The sequence below is a fragment of the Bos indicus genome, chromosome 16, assembly GCF_029378745.1.
Source record: "Bos indicus isolate NIAB-ARS_2022 breed Sahiwal x Tharparkar chromosome 16, NIAB-ARS_B.indTharparkar_mat_pri_1.0, whole genome shotgun sequence".
Classification (NCBI taxonomy): Eukaryota; Metazoa; Chordata; class Mammalia; order Artiodactyla; family Bovidae; genus Bos; species Bos indicus.
The window spans coordinates 27,979,726-28,000,868 of record NC_091775.1 but is presented as its reverse complement, the minus strand read 5'-3'; the positions used below and the strand labels follow the sequence as shown (position 1 = coordinate 28,000,868).

The 21,143-nt window shown below is 48.6% G+C and overlaps 1 protein-coding gene across 1 annotated transcript in view; it reads right to left on the bottom strand.

Moving 5' to 3' along the window:
* Positions 1 to 13,164, bottom strand: part of CAPN2 (calpain 2) — a 58,218-nt gene extending 45,054 nt beyond the window's left edge. Inside the window, exons 1-2 of the mRNA XM_019976266.2 lie at positions 12,903 to 13,164; positions 7,717 to 7,786 (exon numbers count right to left, since the gene is read on the bottom strand). Coding sequence (XP_019831825.1) covers positions 7,717 to 7,786; positions 12,903 to 13,139 — 307 coding nt within the window. The 5' untranslated portion in view covers positions 13,140 to 13,164. The remainder of the gene's footprint in view (positions 1 to 7,716; positions 7,787 to 12,902) is intronic.
* Between the last annotated feature and the right edge of the window lie 7,979 nt (positions 13,165 to 21,143).

Here is a 21,143-nt window from a genome sequence, read left to right as displayed (position 1 = left end):
GGAGTGGGGCGGGGAGGGGGGTGCTCCACTCTGCTCACATCCCAACCCTGGCTGTAACACGGGGCTTCAGCCTCCTTCCGTGAGCCGCACACAGAGCTGGAGCAAGAACAGATGATCCAGGCCGGATGTGTTCCCTCCCTCCCTCCGCCTGATGCTCCTGTGGAGAGCTCTGAGAGGGAGAAGGAGAAGGGAGGATGGAGGGGGACGGGGTGCCAAGGCCTCAGGGGCACACTGTCGCACACCAAGCTTGCGTGTATGACCAGAAGGAGGCTGGGCTCCATGTGCCTGGAGGACACAGCCTGTTATCCATCTCTGCTCCCTAGCTCCCTGTGAGAGTGGCCCCCACGGGGACCCCCTGATAGCAGCATTACCTGCCAGCTCTCTCTTGCCTTCCTGCCAGCCACAGCCACATCCTCGCTGTCCTCCTCAACCCCTCTGTGCCCCAGGCCCCCACAGGAGAGGAGGTGGAGCCAACCCTCCTTCTAGACTCCTACTTCTCAGAGCTCCTTCCTCACTCCAGGAGGATCCAGCCAGCAGGGGTCTACTTTCCTGACTTCCTAGGGGCCTTCACAGTGTCGAACTAAAGGAAAAGTCTCACCGTGGCTGGGGCAGCAAATGCAGGGGAGAGATCACATAGGGGACTGTGGTAAGAATGAGCACAGGAGGGGCTTCCCTGGTGGCTCAGGGGTGAAGAGTCTGTCTGCCGATGCAGGAGGCACAGGTTCCATCCCTGGTCTGGGAAGATCCCACATGCCGCGGAGCAGCTGAGCCCACGCGCCACAATTACTGAGCCTGCACTCTAGAGCCCGGAGGCTGCAACTACAGAAGCCCTGGCACCCGATAGCCTGTGCTCTGCAACAAGAGAGGCCACTGCAATGAGAAGTCCATGCACTGCAACTAGAGAGCAGCCCCAACTCGCCACAACTAGAGAAAAGCCTGCGCAGCAATGAGACCCAGCACAGCCACAAGTAACTAAAAATTATTCAAAAGAATGAATGTGAGAGGTTTCCTCAGTCTGATCCCCAGGGAGAGAAGAGACCACCAGTGACACACCCGTAAGGTTCTGCACCACATGGGAAAAGGAGAGATGCAAATGCCACCTTGTTCCCATTTCCCAGGTGGGTAAGTTTTTGAGGCTGAAAACAGCAGAGGCACTGCAGACAAAGTGGGTGCTGGGAGAGGAAAAGGTCCAGGCAAGGGGGAGTGAAGAGCCTCCCAGCTTCCCCTGGAAACATCAGGGAGAAATGGCCGTTGCATGAGCCCTGAAAGCTGGGGCAGGAGACTTCACTGAGTTTCCTGAACTTTCCTCCAAACACTAGCTCCTCTGTCACCTCCTCTCCACAGCTTCAGTGTCTGTCAAAGCCAAGTGCTAGAGCCGACCCCGTGGGGTATTCAAAACCAGCCGCATGTACCTCCTCCCCTCAAGCCTTGCTCTCCCCAAAGGTAATGTGCAATTTGCAGCTATTAAACCCTTACTAAGTGTCAGCCTCTGGCAAGTAGAGCTTTCCACGCATTATTTAATTCCATCTTCATAGCCCTATGATGTAGATACTATTATCATCCCATTTTATGGATGAGAAAACTGAGGCTTGATGAGGATGGTGATTTGCCTCATGTGACACAGCCAAGAAGTGGTGGAACCAAGAAGCCAACTTCTAACTGATGGACACTCAAGTCCTCACTCTGGACCCTGCTATTTACAGATATTTGCTGATGTCTGGGGCTTCCCTGGAGGCTCAGGCGGTAAAGGATCTGCCTGAAATGCAGAAGACCCAGATTCGATCCCTGGGTTGGGGAGAAAGGAATGGCTACCCACTCCAGTATTCTTGCCTGGAGAATCTCACGGACAGAGTAGCCTGCAGGGTACAGTCCATGGGGATGCAAAGAGTCAGATGTGACTGAGCAACTAACACTTTCACTTCTTCACTGATACGTGTGCCTTGCTTGGCTCTGTGTGGAGACATACAGGCCTGTGAGGATCATCCCACCCTGAAAAGTCGAGGATGGGGGGCTGGATCCCAAGAGCAGTAGCCATAATGCTATGGTAGCTATAGTGCACACATGGCTTTTTCCACTCAAACCGAATAAGATAAAAAATTCAGCTCCGTGGTTGGATTAGTCACACTTCCAGTGTTCCCCATGTAGCTTGTGGCTACCATACGGACAGTGCAGAACATTCCCATCACTTCTGAAAGTTCTGGTGGACAGTGCTGGCTTGGAGTCTGCCCCACTGCACACCGGCCATGCAATGTTGGGCCAGCCAGCAGACCACCCTCCTCCTGGGGCTCCTGTGCCTGTACTGTAGCTGCCGAGGGTCCCACTAGACCTCACAGAACATGTGGCCCTTCATTTTTGAAATCCCCTGGATGAGGGCCTCGCTGGGCCTGATGCCGTGTGGGGGGATGATCTGAGCAGGGGTCTCAGACCTTGGAATGGAGATGTTATTGCTCAACATACATGAACTGAAGCCCGGTGCGGGGGCGATGTGCGGCTGCCAGGGGGAGCCACAGAATGTAGGAAGTAGTGAGACCTCAGGGAACTCAGATCCAATCCCCTCATCTCAGGAAAAGGCCAGAGACCACACAGGGATGTGGCCTGGCTCCTGGCTCAGGGAGCAGTGGAATAAGCGAAAAGTCACACTCTGACCCACAGGCCCACGGGGAGCAGAAGAACCCTGTCAACTCCTCGGGCGTTTCCTGAGATTGCAGAGGACCCTGTACGCGACAGTGGGGTGGGGGAGAATTCTTTGGGGAGAATTCCTACTGCCTCTGGAGAGATGAGGTCAGGGGCAGCAAGGAGAGATGTGCTCAACCTTGGGCATCTGATGGGCAGGAACCCCGCTGTGTGACGGCCAGGGCAGGACGGGGCCTCTGGGCGATCCATCCCTGCCCTGTTTACAGACCTGTCTCAGGTGCAGCCGGAAAGGGAGCTGGGAGCACAGGCTGCTGCCACAAGGGAGACGCTGTGAAAGAGCATTTATAACCAGAAGAGCTGGGAGAGGAAACGATGACTCATGGACTGCACACATCTGCCCCAGGAGGCTGGGGAGGGGGGTGGGGCAGTGCGGGCAGTGCTGGGCTGGTGGTGAAGCCATTGTTTTAAGAAAGAGGAGAAACCAGCCAACACTCATTTTTAAATTTTAAAAAAAAAAACTATAAGCACTATCTTTAAAAAACGTATCCTACAAAATCCTGGCCCAGGACTCCTGAAAAGTGGCAAGCTCATCAAAGCTGTCTGAGAAACTGTCACAGCCAAGAGGAGCCTTAGGAGCCGTGACAACTAAATGCAACGTGGTATCCTGGATGGGATCCCGGGACAGAAAAACGACTGGGGAGAAACTCAGGAAGGTAAAGGATGGACTTTGGTTAATGATAATGTATCAGTATTGGTTCATTAATCGTAGCAGATGTCCCACACTAATAATGTAAGAAGTTAACAATCAGGGAAACTGGGGGTGGTGTGTATGGAATTCTCTGTACTTTTCATCTCAACTTTTCTATAAATCTACAACTGTTCCAACAAATAAAGGCTATTAAATTTTTTTAAGGTGCTTATTAAAGTGGCTTTTAAAAATTATAAGAATCACTTTTAAATGATTATTATTATATAACCTTTAAAAATGGGAAAATAGGGAGAGGCTGAATTTGCTCAGGATTCTACAATTTGCCAAGTGCGTTTGCCTATATTAATTGCATTTTTCACCATGGCCCCAGGAAGGAAGTATTATCATGATTCCCATTTTCTAGAAGAGGAAACTGAGGCTCAGAGTGCCTGGATAACCTGCTCATTGTCACGCGGGCTAGGAAACAGGAGAGGAAGCCGAAACTGGAGACCTCCTTCCTGGTGCTTTTCCCACTGGCTCTGGGCTCCCCACTCTCTGCTGAGCTCGGCTGTGAGGGGAGACACCCTGTGACACCTCTCAGCAGGTGCTGTGGGGCTTGTGTGACCCTCAGCGGTAGGGTGAGGGTAGAGGCTGGGTGATCCACCTTTAGGGGCCAGGTTACAAAGACACGGGGCTGTGCGGTTTCAGCACTGGCAGCCTGGAGCCCTCCCTCAAGAAGCTGAGGGCCTTTGGGGGCACCTGGCCAGGGCAGCCACCTTCCCCTGAGAGCCGTGAGGGCAGTGGGGACCGTGGGGAGCTATGTAAAAGGGGCAGTGTGAAAGCTCAGCAGTGGCCCAGTGAAAATCAGAGGCAGAAGGAGCTCGGCTCTCGGGTCTCCCAGCCCTGGGGGCCACCATGGCCATCACCTGTCACAAGAGGCTATCAGCAGCAACTCCAGGCTGTATTTAGCTGCAGGGCAGCCTGGCTGAAGGTCAGCTTGGATCTCCAGCCCTTCCTCCAGAGAGGCAGACTTTTCTTCCCTGACTCAGTGCTCAGCACAGCCAAGGTCTGCAGTACAAGTGGCTCACATCAGAGCCGCCTACAACAGTTAGGGTTACTCTGGTGCGGCTTTGAGCTGACCCTCTGGGAAGGTGGTAGAAATCTGTGGATTAACTACTGCCAGGCAGCCCTGTGAAGGAAGCCCTGTTGGGAGATGTACAAGTCCAAGGACAGCCCCGGCCCAGGTTCCCTGGCAAACTGAGTGAGTCTCCGGGTAAAAAGTACAGGTAAGGAAATACAGTTTGCTTTGAGAATGTTACCTCCATATTTCCTCAACAAAGCCTCATGGCAACTTGTGATGGGAGTGAGAAGAGTGTAGAAAGATTTAAAATCATATTCGAGTTCTTTCCTTGGGCCATTTTTAGCTTTGTGGCCTTGCATGGAGTCCCCACCTGCTGCCGCAGCTTTCTTATCTGCATAGTGGGGTGAAAATATTTATTTGGATGAGATAATAATAATATCACTACATGTAATAATATTTATGACATGAGATAATGAGATGAAAATGCTCCACGAGTTGCACACTGTTTCTTAGTCACAGGGGCTTCCCAGGTGGTGCTAGTGGTAAAGAACGTGCCTGCCAATGCCGGAGACGTAAGAGACACGGGTTCGATCCCTGGGTCAGGAAGACCCTCTGGAGGAGGGCATGACAACCCAGTCCAGTATTCTTGCCTATGAAATCCCAAGGACAGAGGAATCGGGAGGGCTACAGTCCATAGGATTGAAAAGAACTGGACATGACAGAAGCAATTTAGCATGAATACACAGGGTCACAGGGGCTGTTATCACTCCTCGGCTAAGATATCACTCTGGTGCCTAGCCCAAGATCTCCACTCAGTGTCCGGCATGAGGAGTGATTCTAGAACAGTTGAATGCCCCTTAGTAGGGAATCTTTGAGATCACCCTGCTGACCCTCCCCACCTTCCCTTTTTAGAAGAGGCTGAGGTTCCTAGTGATGACTTGCCCACGGTCCTCAACTGTGAGGTGAGCCTCGACTCCTATCTCTAGTTGCGTGGCAGGCATTGCTGCCATTTGTTCCTGATGCTTCTGAACCTTCGGGGACCGGGTGACAGCCACCACCCCACACCCACCCTCTGCCCAGATGCCAGAGTCAGGGTGAGAGTTCAGTTCACCACATTTCACAGTTCATAGTCAAATCAGGATCCTCCAGTACAAAAGGCCAAGAGAACAAAATGGCCAATGTGGTATAAAAACAACAACAAACAAACAAAACTTAGAAATGGCAAACCTAATTACTGAGAAGTTTTTAAAGGACTTTAGCTTAAACTTGTTTTTATTTAATTCGGTGCATATCATGTGGATTTTTACCCCAGGAATGTAAACTTTTTGTGTCTCCTCTCCAAATGGCCTGACAGTATTCCAACAGGACTTACATCTTACAATTCGGTCCTTAAGAGATCATTAAGCTCTGAAGTGGATGTTTAGCCCAGGTGTGGAATTTAGCCCAGATATGACCGTTGCCATTTCTGTTTCCAGATTTTTCTAAAACCCCCGTGGTTAGCTGTAATCTCCATCAACTTCTAGCTCAATTAACTTTCATTTTCTCTAACCAATGGACTTTTCTGGAGTACCCACCTTAGGTGCCTAAGGGCCCCTGGGTCTATCTTTTGTGAGGGAGAGAAGGCAGGAAATGGGAGGTAGGTATTCTTTAGGTAAAAGTATGCTCTGGCATCTCAGGAATTTGCACACGGATGCTGAGCTCAGATAGTGGGGTTTGCACGCCTAGCTCTGAGTCATGCTCTCCATTTCCCAAGGGGCCCCCAGCATACCCTGTCTTAACATCTTAATGATTCACAGAGCGGCCCCGACATCCCTCAGAGGTTGAAAACTTTCCATGCCCCTTCTAGGGAGTCTAGCTCAGGGATTAAACACAGACCGTCTGCATTTGCATTCCAGGCCCTCGCTTCAGCTGTGGGATGACCTTAAGCAAGTCACTCCCAGGACAGAACCTCTCTGCTGGGTGGGCCAGGAAAGAAGGCACAATTCAAAGATGCTTAACTCTGTTACTGAAAACAAGTTGAAGCTGATGGCTCAAAATTAGGTTTTGGTTTATCGCAGCAAATAAGCTGCTCCAGCGATCGTAGGCTCATATCTACTAGGAGTAAAACATAATAAGCGTGGATTCTATGAGAATCTTAAACAGTGGTCGCAGGCCCCTTTGTTAAGACTTCTTCAAAGAAACCCTGGGGGCAATAAGCCACGAGGTCCTACTTAGAGCACAGGTAACTGTACTCAAGGTCCTGTGATAAACCATAATGGTAAGGAGTGTGAAAAAGAACATGTATATGTGTAACTGAGTCACTCTTACAGCAGAAATTAGCACAACATTGTGAATCAACTATCCTTCAATAAAATCAATTAAAAAAACAAAAATAAAACGCAGGTGCTTTCATGTCAAAGCAGCCTGTAGGTTCCAGTCTCAGCAGGCACTGTATTCAGAAATCAGAGCCCGGCTTCAGAGAGCCTCACAACTCAGCTACTCCAGTTAAAATTACTTAAGTGAACATTACAATTGCCTCTGTGACAAGAGCACCATGCCCACTGTTGTGATACCATGGTGAGCTCGTCCTGCAAACACTGAGGACACCCTGGTACGTTAACTTCCTCCCCCCAGTGACTACTAGGGTTTCCTCTTCCTTTACAATGAGTCACCATCCCATCCCTGAACCACAGAGAACTGATGTCTCAGTGCTGCAGCTGACCCGGGGGAGTCCTCCTAACTGGTCCTCAGCCTGGAGCCTGACTGCTCCGTGGGCCACTAGTAACACTGGCTCCGGGAGATGCAGACGCTCCGGGTGGCTGAGATCCAGGAGCTCCTCTGTCTCCCAGTGGGAGCATCTTTGTAACTTCAGCAACTAGCCCAGCACTTCCCTGGTATTCCAGAGGCTAAGACTTCTCATTCGCACTGCAGGGCAGGGGCCCGGGTTTGATCCCTGGTCAAGGAACTAGAACCCATGTGCCACAACTAAAGATCCCGCATGCTGCAACAAAGATTGAAAAGTCCATATGCTGCAACTGAGACCCAGCACAAAAATAAATACATAGTAAAAATAATAATAATCTCAACTCTTTAAAATGACAACAGCAACAAACAGCCCAGTCTGGTGCAGGGGACACAGGGGGCCTCACTGCACCTCTGTCTATTTGTCTACCACAGCACAGGATCCTAAGGAGACAAGACATTCCAGGAAGCTTCTGGAAATGGAAATTGCCAAAGGGTTTAGCAAGAGAGCGGAATCATAACTATCCCTCACTCTTTCCACCCACAGCTGTGTCGACAGGCCCCTGTAGCCTGCTTAGATGCCATCACTTACCTAGGGCTCCTTGGCAGATGTCTGTGCGAGTGGCTCCTCCAGTAATAAATTGGGGATTATCGCAGATCTCCTGAAAACGAGACCCACAAAGTATTGTCAACATATATGCCATATGCTTTTGTAGTTAGGACACCTCAGTTTCCAACAGATGCACCAAACCCCTCTGTCTCTCCCCTCTCCTCTAGGGAACGCCTGGCCGTTAGACTGCCATGGGGTCCTTCTCTGACCCCTGCTCTGTGGGTCCTGATAGGTGGTAGGGGATCCTACTGCTCCACCAGATCCCAACGCCCCATACTGCTTGGAGCCTACTTCATCATGCCACTTCCTAGGGCCAGGGCGGTGGCAAGTCCAGCCTCCTCTGGGGGCCTGGAGATGCTCCACACTCTAAAGTTGCCCTGCCCACCACGCCCGCCCCTCTCCTCTTTTCCTGCATGGGATTTCTCCTCTCCTACCCAGTTCCCTCCTTCTCCACATCTTAACATATCTCAAGACTCACTGCCACCAATTCCATGAAGCCCTCCTTCACAGTCTGGCCCTCACTCATCCTTTCCATCCTGAATCCCAGAGTATCTGTACTCTGCAATTCAGCAGCTAGATGTGTGCTGTGCATGGTGCTGGATACCACTATGTCTTCCTAACACTTATGCTTCTTGAGGGCAGGGGGAGGTATCTAGCTTTCTGGATTTGCCCACAGGCCATGATACTCGGGGCGGAGGGTTCGCATACTATGAGCCTGCTGTATGTCAGTACTGTGTGTGGTGCTTTATCTCAGGAACATGGATGGGCAACAACCCCGTTTTATAGGTGAGGAAACAGGCTAAGAGATGAGCCACGTGTCCCAAGATGCATCGCTCATGACTGTAGACAGCAATGGGATTTGACTGCTGTAAACCATATACTCCTTCCCCTCCTGAACTGCCTCTAAATGATTACTAACAAGCCAAAAAGGGCTGTCCCACAGGTCGCCTACTGGAAGCCAACTTTGAGCAGGGCTGGCCCCTCTGCTGCCCTCTCTGAGCACGCTTCCTGATTCTGAAGAGCCGCACCCAAAACCACAGAGGAAGCACAGAGCATAAATCTGGGCTTCCCTTGGCCGGGACCCTTTGATTTGGAGGAGCTCCACCCCAAAGTGCCCGGAGGGCCCCCTCTCTGTCAAGCAGAAACGTTTCCTGGGTGAGGCCAGGATCTAGCCCCTGTCCATCGTGGCTTAGACTGTAGACCCTTCTGGAATCCACAGCAGAGCACACTCCTCTCATGCCTGAATTGTCCCTTCCCTGTTCGGGTGGGTCTGTCTGGGGGAAGACAGGCACAGTGAGAATGTTTTTTTGCTGAGGCAAAGGAAGCCAGCTTTGCCCGAGGCCTGCCAGCCAAGCACTTATCCTGCTGATGGAATACACGGAACTTGGTGCTGGGAGCCTAGAAATCATATTGATAATCCTCGGTGCGCCAGGCACTTATCCCAGAAGGGTTTTTCCATTATTTTTGAGAAATTTTTCACGCCTTTGGCAGCCTCTCCAAAGAAGGCAAAGTTTAGAGTGGCTCTTAGAGATGCTTCAGGAAATTTGTACACAGCATGAAGGGCACGAATTAAATACGGAACATCACAGTCTCAGGAAAGGGGTTGAGAGCCTGGGCTTTGGAGTTAGCTGGAGTGTGACTCCTGGCTCTGCCACTTCTTATATAGTGGGTTCAATGACCCTGGCAAGTTACTTCACCTCTTTTAGACTCAGTTTCAAAAAAAAAAAAAAGACTCAGTTTCCTCATCTGTATAATGGGGATAGTGATGACAAGTGTACCTACGACATCTGAAGGTTAAATGAGATGACTATGGATGTGTGTCTCGGTAAGCACTATATCAGTTACCGACTATTATAGCTATTGAAGGAGTATCATAATCACTGAACTTGGAGGCAGGAGATGCAGGCTTGAGGCTGAATTCAGCTAGCTGAGTGTAAACAAGTCATTAAGGTCTCAGAGGCCTTAGATCAGAGGTCCCCAACCTTTTTGGCACTAGGGACTGGTTTTGTGGAAGACAAATTTTCCCATGGGGTGGGGAGATGGTTTGGGGATGATTCGAGCATGTTACATTTATTATGCTGCCGCTGATACACCAGGAGACTGAGCTCAGGTGGTAATGTGAACAATGGGGAGCAGCTGTAAACACTGATAAGCTTTGCTTGCTCACCAGCTGCTCTCCTTCTGCTGCATGGCCTGGTTCCTAACAGGCCATAGGCACCGGTCAGGGCAAGGTGGGGACTGGCATGTCTGCCCTCGCTCCAACCTGACTGGTGCCATCCCTGATGGTGACCAGCCCACAGTGACTTTAGCCGTGTCCTCTTCCCGTCTGCGGAGCCCTCTGTGGCTAGTGTTGAGAAACCCCCTCTGAGGAAGGGCAGCCCTTTGGCTCCAGGGCTGGCCCGCTCCCCTCCCTCCTCTTACTCCCTCCTCTCACTTCCTCGGGGCCTCCTTTTCTCTTTAGTTCCTTTCTCTCTGGGGCTTGACATAAGCTTGTGTGCATGCTCAGTTGCTCAGTCATGTCTGACTCTTTGTGACCCTTTGGACTGTAGCGCACCAGGCTTCTCTGTCCATGGGATTCTCCAGGCAAGAATACTGGAGGAGGTTGCCATGCCCCGCACCAGGGGATCTTCCCCATCCAGGGATCGAACCTGCATCTCCAGTGGATCCTGCATTGCGGGTGGATTCTTTACCACTGAGCACCAGGGAAGCCTGGGACTTGGCATATAAAACATTCCAATTGCTCTCGTCTGAAAACACAACCTCTCAAGTCCCAGGTCCCACTCTCCCTGCCACCTTTCCTCCTTTCCTTTCGCAAGAACGCTTCTGGAACTACATGAGCACGCTCCTCATTTCTGGTTCCTTACTTTGGGGTCTACAGCTATCTGGCTCCTACCCACTGCAATTCGGTTGTTGTTGTTCAGTCACTAAGTTGTGTCCAACTCTTTTTGACCCCATGGACTGCAGCATACCAGGCTCCTCTGTCCCCCATTATCTCCCAGAGTTTACTCAAATTCATGTCCATTGAGTTGGTGAGGCTACCTAACCATCTCATTCTACCCCATGGCAATTGCTCTGTTAAAGTCACCAGTGACTTGCTTTTGTCTAGATCCAGTGGATACATTTTTGATTGTCTCACTTGACCTGAACTACAGCCGTGTTTGAGAAGGCAGAGAAGGTGGCTATGAGCTGTGGACTCTAAACACCCCCAGGCGGACAGTCCTGGCTCCAGCCCAAGACACCTGAATAAGCAGATATTTAACCTTCTCAAGCCTCAATTTCTTCAGCTGCTGAATGGGTCTATACCTGTTGCCCTCCCCATTGGTTGTTCAGCTCATACCCCTTTCATGCCCTAACCTGGGGCTCTAAAATGGGCTTAGATTTCCATTTTCCCATCTGGAAATCCTACAGGTATTCCCAACTGTTGGGTGACCTGTCTGTCTAGCCCCTAATGCCTTCAGAGGCAAAAACCAATATGCACTATGCCTAGCATACAGTAGGTGTTCAATATAAGCTTACAGAATGAATGAAAGAATAAGCAAAGAAGTATATAAATTCACTCCACAGACTGTCATGTACTATACAAACGTAAGGCAATTACATTCTCGTTTATCACTTTCACGGTCGTAATTTTTTTGAGGCTTGTTACAATCTTGCATTCATTCATTCATTCCACAAAGAGTCTTTTTGTTCACAAATGTATCCCAAGCATTTAAGACAGTGCCTGACATTTAACAGGCACTCAACAAATACTGTTAAATGAATGAATGAACAAATGAATGCTTACTCTGAATGCACCAGGGATTGACTGGTGAACAATACACACACGGTCCCTGCAGTTCAATAGGAAGGACAAGCAAATGTATGTAATTATGTGAACAAACTGTGAAATGCTGTAAAGGAAATCAGCAGAGTTCATGATAAAGAATGACAAGATGAGAAGCGGGGCTGCAAAGAATGGTCAGGACAAAATCTCTTTGGGGAGGGAACACCTAAGTCCCAAAGAATGAGTGAGCCAGATTCCAGAAAACTGAGAAAGAGCATCTCTGGCCAGTGAGGCAGGAAAGAGCAAGGTGCCCTTGAGAAACTAAAAAGTGCTGGGCTTGGTGAGTCAGTGGAGAGAGGAAACTCTCTCTTTTAGATAAAGAAATGGAGGCACAGAGGTTAAACAGCTCACTCAAGTTAGCAAGAATTGAACTCAAGTGCTCTGGGCCAAGGGTACCTCCTATTGCACTTGCTGCCTGCGGGCTGGGTTTGGGGTAACAGAAGGTGACTAGCCGATGGGGGTCGGGGTAGGGGTTCAGGGGAGGGGAAGCAGGACAGGAAGGCTTATTTTCCTAACAGGAATCTAGAGGCTGGATTTCCCAGGAGGCCTCCTTGAGGTGTGGTGGGAGAAGGTCAGCGAGGTGTCTGTCCCATAGGAGGTGGGGCCAGGAGGGTTCCCAGGGACACAGGATGTACAAACTGATCAGGGAAGCAAACTGCACCCAAGGCCTGCCAGGGCACGGAGGACAGAGATCCAGGGCCGGTGGGAAAAGGGAGCTCAGAGGAGGCCGGGAGATTCCCGGATGAGGAGCAGGAACCGGCTCCTGGCTGCATCTCCCCTATCCTTTTGATAATCACCAGGGTAAATATTACAGGGAGCTGTCTTGCCAGTTCCCATCTGGAAAAATAAACAGGAAACTGAGTGGATAAATCTAACCATCACTTCAAGAGACAATCCCTAGTCACAACGTCCAGGCCATGCGTGGACTTTCTCCCTGAAGCAGAGATAACCGAGTTAGAGACCGACTTTCCCCGTGAAATACCGTAACACCCACGCCCCGGTCTCCCCCCCCCCCCCCCCTAACCCCCGGCCTCCCTTCTCCGCCATCCGGAATCCAAGAAGTTTCCTCCAGGTCCCCTTATGTCACCCGCGTTTTTGTGAGTTTTTGCCGGTGGGCCTGCTAGTGGGATCTGTGGGCAGTGTGCACCTCGGCGCGTCCTAAGGGCCCCGTGGGTGGCAAATGGGACGCGGGCGACCCCGCGCCAGCGGAGCCCCGGATCCAGGCCGCGGGGCTCGCTCCCCGCGCTTCCGCGGCTCCCCGCGCGCGGGGCCGGGTTCTCGCCCACTCGCAGGCCCGTCCGCCGCACCTCCGGGCCCCGCATCCCGCCCCGGGCGCTCTCCCTACCGTGGGCCGCTTCCACTCGATGCCCCGGGTCTTGCTGGAGTAAGGTCCCAACTCCTTGAAGCCCAGGGAGGACGGCAGGGCCGGGAAGGAGGGGTCCTGGAACAGCGCCCCGGCCTCCAGGCACTCGTCCCGCAGCGCCGCGTAGTCCTGGTTGAGGTACTTGACCGCCCTCTCGTGCGAGCCCAGCCCCTCGGCCGCCTCCCGGTCCTTCGCCAGCTTGGCCGCGATGCCCGCCATGGTTGGCCCGGTGCCGCCGGACGAGCGAGCGAGGGTCTCGGCTGCGGCTATGAGCAGCGCTCGGCAGGGGCGCGGCCAGGTTCCGGCGCGCGGCAGCGGGACTGTGAGCTGCCGCCGCCGGCGATGATTCACCGGGTCCGGCAGCGCCCTCCGCCCGGCGGGCGTGGCCTGGCCGCTCCCGGCCTGCTCGGCGCCCCTCCCGGGACCCTAGCGGCCTGCACAGCGCCAGCCGGACGGCGGTGGCCCGCGGGGCCGGTGCTGCCACCTGCGGACGGCTCCCGGGATGGCCGAGCCGGCCGGCTGCGAGCATCCCGGGCATCCCGGTGGAAAAGCGGGGACTCAAATCCAGCCTCACTTTAGCCGGTTTCCCACTTGCTGGAGAAGGCTGGCGAAAACCCAAGGCTGGGGCTATCCTGACTCTCCAGGAAACACCCTGTGAGTCAGAAGGGGAGAGAGCTGGAGGAGACGAAATCAGCTCTGTAAGAAGGTGGTTTCTCTGCTATAGACCCCATTTGACAGATGGGAAAACTGAGCAACAGTGAGGTTAGACGACATCACCCGGTGTTGCTCAACTAGTTTGGGGTGGAACAAGGACTCCAAGTTACCAGAGGCATGTTACAATCAGAAGGCTACACACTGCTACTGGTTAGCTGTATGATCACAGATAGCGGGGCCAGATTTGGCAAATAAAAATATATCCACTTGTAATCAGATCAGATCAGATCAGATCAGTCGCTCAGTCGCTCAGTCGTGTCCGACTCTTTGCGCCCATGAATCGCAGCACGCCAGGCCTCCCTGTCCATCACTAACTCCTGGAGTTCACTCAGACTAACGTCCATCAAGTCAGTGATGCCATCCAGCCATCTCATCCTCTGTCGTCCCCTTCTCCTCCTGCCCCCAATCCCTCCCAGCATCAGAGTCTTTTCCAATGAGACAACTCTTCGCATGAGGTGGCCAAAGTACTGGAGTTTCAGCTTTAGCATCATTCCTTCCAAAGAAATCCCAGGGCTGATCTCCTTCAGAATGGACTGGTTGGATCTCCTTGCAGTCCAAGGGACTCTCAAGAGTCTTCTCCAACACCACAGTTCAAAAGCATCAGTTCTTCGGTGCTCAGCCTTCTTCACAGTCCAACTCTCACATCCATACATGACCACAGGAAAAACCATAGCCTTGACTAGACGGACCTTTGTTGGCAAAGTAATGTCTCTGCTTTTGAATATGCTGTCTAGGTTGGTCGTAACTTTCCTTCCAAGGAGTAAGCGTCTTTTAATTTCATGGCTGCAATAGGGAAGAACAAATATGATTCCATATTAGATCTGTTGTGTTGCCTGTGCTTACTCATATTGGTTCTGCATCTTTTGTTAAAAAAAAAAAAAAATGTTGCCTATAGCCTGAAATATATAGGGGAGCCTAGTTTCAGGGCTCTCACCTAAAAGAGTCCATTCATATAGAGATAAAAATTTGGGGAACAGAGAATAACATTTGTTTCATTGAAGATTTATGGGAATGTCTTGACCTGACCTACATGGACAGCTAAGAAAGGAGTCCAACACCAAGAAGTTTGCAACAGCTAACCATGTCCCTCCCTCAGCTTGCCTTTAAAGGTGCTTTGCTCAATCCCTTCAGGGAGTTAAGGGCTTTTTAACAATGAGACACCCCGGTCTCCTTGCATGACCCTGCAATAAACCTTCCTCTGCTCCAAACTGTTTTGATTTATTTGGCTTCACTGGGTGTCAGGCACACGAAATTTCATTCAGTAAAACACCCAGCTAAATTCGAATTTCAGGTAAACACTAATGATTTTTCACTATACGTATGTTCCAAATAGTGAATGGTGGCATACTTACACTAAAAAATTATTTCTTATTTAAGGGACCAAAATTTGCCACCTCAAAATGTCTTATTTGGCATGCGGATTATTTTGAACTGAAAACAATGGAGGCTCAGAAGACTCAGGAAGAAACTGACCTTCCCGATAATGGCCTGAAGAATTTAGATAAAGGACCTGTTTCCAAAACAGAGCAATCAACAGAGATATCTGCAAAGATTATAGGCTCAGTGTGGTGGGGACCTTCGAGGCCTAGAGATCAGATACCTCTCTGTGTCCCATTGTCTGTGTTGTTCAGTCGCTAAGTCCTGTCCAACTCTTTGTGACCCCATGGACTGCAGCACACCAAGCTTCACCATCTCCCAGAGTTTGCTCAAACTCATGTCCATTAAGTCGGTGATGCTATCTAACCATCTCATCCTCTGTCACCCTCTTCTCCTGCCCTTAATCTTTCCCAGCATCAGGGTCTTTTCCAGTGAGTCAGCTCTTTGCATCCAATATTTTGTGGCCAAAATATTGGAGCTTCAGCTTCAGCATCAGCCCTTCCAATGAATATTCAGAATTGATTTCTTTTAGGATTGACTGGCTTAATCTCCTTGTAGTCCAAGGGACTCTCAGGAGTCTTCTCCAACGTCACAGTTTGAAAGCCTCAGTTCTTTGGTGCTCAGCCTTCGTTATGGTTCAACTCTCACATTCATGCATGATTACTGGAAGAAACCATAGCTTTGACTATATAGACCTTTGTTGGCAACATGATGGCCCTGCTTTTTAATATGCTGTCTGGGTTTGTCATAGCTTTCCTTCCAAGGAACAAGCATCTTTTAGTTTCATGGCTGCAGTCACCATCTGTAGTGATTTTGGAGCCCAAGGAAATAAGTATCTCACTGTTTCCATTGTTTCCCCATCTATTTGCTGTGAAGTGATGGGACCAGATGCCATGATCTTGTTTTTCTGAATGTTGAGTTTTAAGTCAGCTTTTTCACTCTCATCTTCCAACCTCATCAAGAGGCCTTTTAGTTCCTCTTAGCTTTCTGCCATTAGAATGGTATCATCTGCATATCTGAGGTTGTTTATATTTCTCCCGGCAATCTTGATTCCAGCTTGTGATTCATCCAGCCCAGTTAGTATATATATGTGATTTTGGTGACAGGAGATGAGTGTAGTCAAGCCCACATTTTGGCAGAAGGTTTCTGTCAGTCACCAGGAGCAGGTGTCTCTGTTAATGACTTTTGTGCTTTCCTAGATATAGGGAATGGCAAACAACTTCAGTATTCTTGCCTTGAAAACCCTGTGAACAATATGAAAAGGCAAAATGATAGGATACTGAAAGAGGAACTCCCCAGGTCGGTAAGTACCCAATATGCTACTGGAGATCAGTGGAGAAATAACTCCAGAAGGAATGAAGGGATGGAGCCAAAGCAAACACAATACCCAGTTGTGGATGTGACTGGTGATAGAAGCAAGGTCTGATGCTGTAAAGAGCAATATTGCATAGGAACCTGGAATGTTAGGTCCATGAATCAAGGCAAATTGGAAGTGGTCAAACAGGAGATGGCAAGAGTGAACATCGACATTCTAGGATCAGCAAACTAAAATGGATTGGAATGGGTGAATTTAACTCAGATGACCATTATATCTACTACTGTGGGCAGGAATCCCTTAGGAGAAATGGAGTAGCCACCATGGTCAACAAAAGAGTCCGAAATGCAGTACTTGGATGCAATCTCAATAATGACAGAATGATCTCTGTTCATTTCCAAGGCAAACCATTCGATATCACAGTAATCCAAGTCTATGTCCCAACCAGTAACGCTGAAGAAGCTGAAGTTGAACAGTTCTATGAAGACCTACAAGACCTTTTAGAACTAACACCCAAAAAAGATGTCCTTTTCATTATAGGGGACTGGAATGCAGAAGTAGGAAGTCAAGAAACACCTGGAGTAACAGGCAAATTTGGCCTTGGAATACAGAATGAAGCAGGGCAAAGACTAATAGAGTTTTGCCAAGAGAACGCACTGGTCACAGCAAACACCCTCTTCCAACAACACAAGAGAAGACTCTACACATGGACATCAGATGGTCAACACCAAAATCAGATTGATTATATTCTTTGCAGCCGAAGATGGAGAAACTCTATACAGTCAGCAAAAACAAGACCTGGAGCTGACTGTGGCTCAGATCATGAACTCCTTATTGCCAAATTCAGACTTTAATTGAAGAAAGTAGGGAAAACTACTAGACCATTCAGGTATGACCTAAATCAAATCCCTTAGGATTATACAGTGGAAGTGAGAAATAGATTTAAGGGACTAGATCTGATAGACAGAGTGCCTGATGAACTATGGACATCGTACAGGTTCGTGCACATTGTACAGGAGACAGGGTTCAAAACCATCCCCGTGGAAAAGAAATGCAAAAAAGCAAAATGGCTGTCTGGGGAGACCTTACAAATAGCTGTGAAAAGAAGAGAAGCGAAAAGCAAAGGAGAAAAGGAAAGATATAAGCATCTGAATGCAGAGTTCCAAAGAATAGCAAGAAGAGATAAGAAAGCCTTCCTCAGCGATCAATGCAAAGAAATAGAGGAAAACAACAGAATGGGAAAGACTAGAGATCTCTTCAAGAAAATTAGAGATACCAAGGGAACATTTCATGCAAAGATGGGCTCGATAAAGGACAGAAATGGTATGAACCTAACAGAAGCAGAAGATATGCACAAGGTCAAATGGCCAACATCCGCTGGATCATCGAAAAAGCAAGAGAGTCCCAGAAAAAGGTCTGTTTCTGCTTTATTGACTATGCCAAAACCTTTGACTGTGTGGGTCACAATAAACTGTGGAAAATTCTGAAAGAGATGGGAATACCAGACCACCTGACCTGCCTCTTGTGAAACTTATATGCAAGTCAGGAAGCAACAGTTAGAACTGAACATGGAACAACAGACTGGTTCCAAATAGGAAAAGGAGTACATCAAGGCTGTATATTGTCACCCTGCTTATTTAACTTCTATGCAGAGTACATCATGAGAAACGCTGGGCTGGAAGAAGCACAAGCTGGAATCAAGATTGCTGGGAGAAATATCAATAACCTCAGATATGCAGATGATACCACCCTATGGCAGAAAGTGAAGAGGAACTAAAACGCCTCTTGACGAAAGTGAAAGTGGAGAGTGAAAAAGTTGACTTAAAGCTCAACATTCAGAAAACTAAGATCATGGCATCTGGTCCCATCACTTCATGGGAAATAGTTGGGGAAACAGTGGAAACAGTGTCAGACTTTATTTTTCTGGGCTCCAAAATCACTGCAGATGGTGACTGCAGCCATGAAATTAAAAGATGCTTACTCCTTGGAAAGAAAGTTATGACCAACCTAGACAGCATATTGAAAAGCAGAGACATTACTTTGCCAACAAAGGTCCGTCTAGTCAAGGCTATGGTTTTTCCAGTGGTCATGTATGGATGTGAGAGTTGGACTATAAAGAAAGCTGAGCGCCGAAGAATTGATGCTTTTGAACTGTGGTGTTGGAGAAGACTCTTGAGAGTCCCTTGGACTGCAAGGAGATCCAACCAGTCCATCCTAAAGGAGATCAGTCCTGGGTGTTCATTGGAAGGACTGATGCTAAAGCTGAAACTCTAATACTTTGGCCACCTGATGCAAAGAACTGACTCATTGGAAAATCCCCTGATGCTGGGAGGGATTGAGGGCAGGAGGAGAAGGGGACGACAGAGGATGAGATGGCTGGATGGCATCTCCGACTCGATGGACATGAGTTTGGGTAAACTCCAGGAGTTGGTGATGGACAGGGAGGCCTGGCGTGCTGTAATTCATGGGGTCGCAAAGAGTCGGACATGACTGAGCGACTGAACTGACTGAGATGTGAGAAGATGCATGAAATTTGGCTCATAAAACCTTCTGAAAATATCTAACTATCTCAAGGCCTGTTCTGCCAGTTTTCCCCAGAGCAGTGAGTGCCTCATTTCTGATCCCTACCCTGAACTTCTTTCAGAGTGTGTTGAAGGTCAGCGACTGCAGTGGCTAGTGGAAACCAGATGGCAAGTGACAATTTTTAGTCAGCATCCAAAATGTCAGTAATCCCTGAGGCTGAGAAAGTCTGGTTTTGAGCACCTTTACCCAGGTTATCTGATTCCAGCTTTTCATTGTTTTTAAGTCATTTTACAACCTCAAATTGTAGACAGCTGTAGCAGTGCAAAATAATTTTTCTCTACATGCAGATTAATTCTGTCCAGTGGGGGGATCTCTCTATCCATCTTAGAGAAGCCTGTTGAGTCCATTTGCACATTCATTTTTAATATTCTTTATTCTTCACTTCATATAAACATGTGGTTCTTTGACTTTTTTATTTGAATCAGTTATTGTATCACTTAGTCGCTTCTTATTTTAGGTCTTCCCTGTAGCTCAGATGGTAAAGAATCATCTGCCTGCAATGCAGAAGACCCAGGTTGGAGTCCCGGGTCCAGTAGATCCCCTGAAGAAGGGAAAGACAACCCACTCCAGTATTCTTGCCTGGAGAATCCCATGGACAGAGGAGCCTGGTGGGTTACAGTCCAAGGGGTTACAAAAAGCTGGATACAACTGAGCAACTAATACTACACTGCCACTAGTTGCTTCATTTAATTAAGTTAAATAAAAAATTTAAAATGTGTCCATTAAAATGGGTACATCTATGAGTTATGATTTTGCCATTTAAAAAAATTATCTTTTAGTTCAAGGAAAGGAGACCAGATAAAGTGGCATTTTAGTCAATCTTGAAGGATAGTTTGAGATTTAAACATTCAGAATTTTTTAGTGAAGCAATGATCTTTAGGGATAGACTTAAAAGTCTTTGGAATTAAAAAAATGTTCCTGGTGCCCTGTGGAATTGAAACTGGTTTCGGGGGCTTCAAGAAGCTCTGATCCTTTAAGTCTCAGTGCAGAAAGAATTCAGCAAGAGGTAAAGTGATAGATAAGAAGTGATTTATTAGAATAGGAACCTTGTGAGGCTTACAAGCGGGGGAGGAGGACAAGAGGGTGCTGTGCATTGAGCACTTAGTGGGCTACAGTTTTATAATCAAAGGAAAAGCAGGGAGGAGGGAAAAACCACCTTCTTCCTAATTTTTGAGTAGATGTCATGTTTCCACCATCAGTTCCTCCTCCAGGTTGGGCAGGGGAGTTTTCTTGCCCCTATGTGGCCAAACCAAGACTGTCATGGCACTATGAAAAGATTATTTCAGGTCTCAGTACACTCAGGCCTTTCACTTTGAAGAGTCGCCTTTCTGTAAGTTATTATTATATTTTTTATGTGTGCAGAGAGCGTGTCCTAGGGGTCATTAACTTATTGAGCTCACTGGTCATGTGTGGGTCTCCTGCCACCGCTGTTTTATTGTTTTGGGGGTATGTCTGATGCTTCTGTTGCATGGTTTTGTTACTAAGCAAGCCTGCTTGATTTTGTGGTTAAGCAAACCTGGCTTTCTTGAGTGATCATAAACTTACTGTGGTCTCCCAAAGCCTCCTAAAGTTGCTTCTCTATCTAGTGATATAATCTCATAATGGGATTTCAGAGCTATTTGATTATCCTACTCTGTCCCTATCAGAGTTAGATGAAGCCTAATCACTTTGCCAGGGTCTGTGCCTAAGCATCCTTTCATAGTCTTCAGTATATTTTACTGCTCTGTGCAGTGTAGACGTTGATAGTAATGCAAATAATTCTTGTCTGTGTATATGCAAATGAATTTCTTGGGATAGAAGTGCAATCAACCATCTTTCCTCCCTCAGTTTTGCGTATATTAACAAATTCCATTTAGTATTCCTAATTGTTCTTTCAGATTCTCCTTTGAACTAATTTTTCAAGAACATATACTGGTTCCCTCATTTGTTCATGAGTTAAATCAAAACTAAATAAATAAAATGGGTAAGAAATAGTCAAAGAAAACAGAGGCATTTTTCCTTGGATGGGCATGTGCGCATGCGCCGTCCTGTCTGACTCTTTGCGACTGCATGGACTGTAGCCAGCCAGGTTCCTCTCTTCTTGGGCTTTCCCAGGCAGGAATACTGGAGTGGGTTGCCATTTCCTTCTCCAGAGAATCTTCCCAACCCAGGGTTTCAACCCGTGTCTGTTGAGCTGCACTGGCACGTGGGTTCTTTACCAGCTGAGCCACTGGGGAAGCAAGAGAAGGATATTG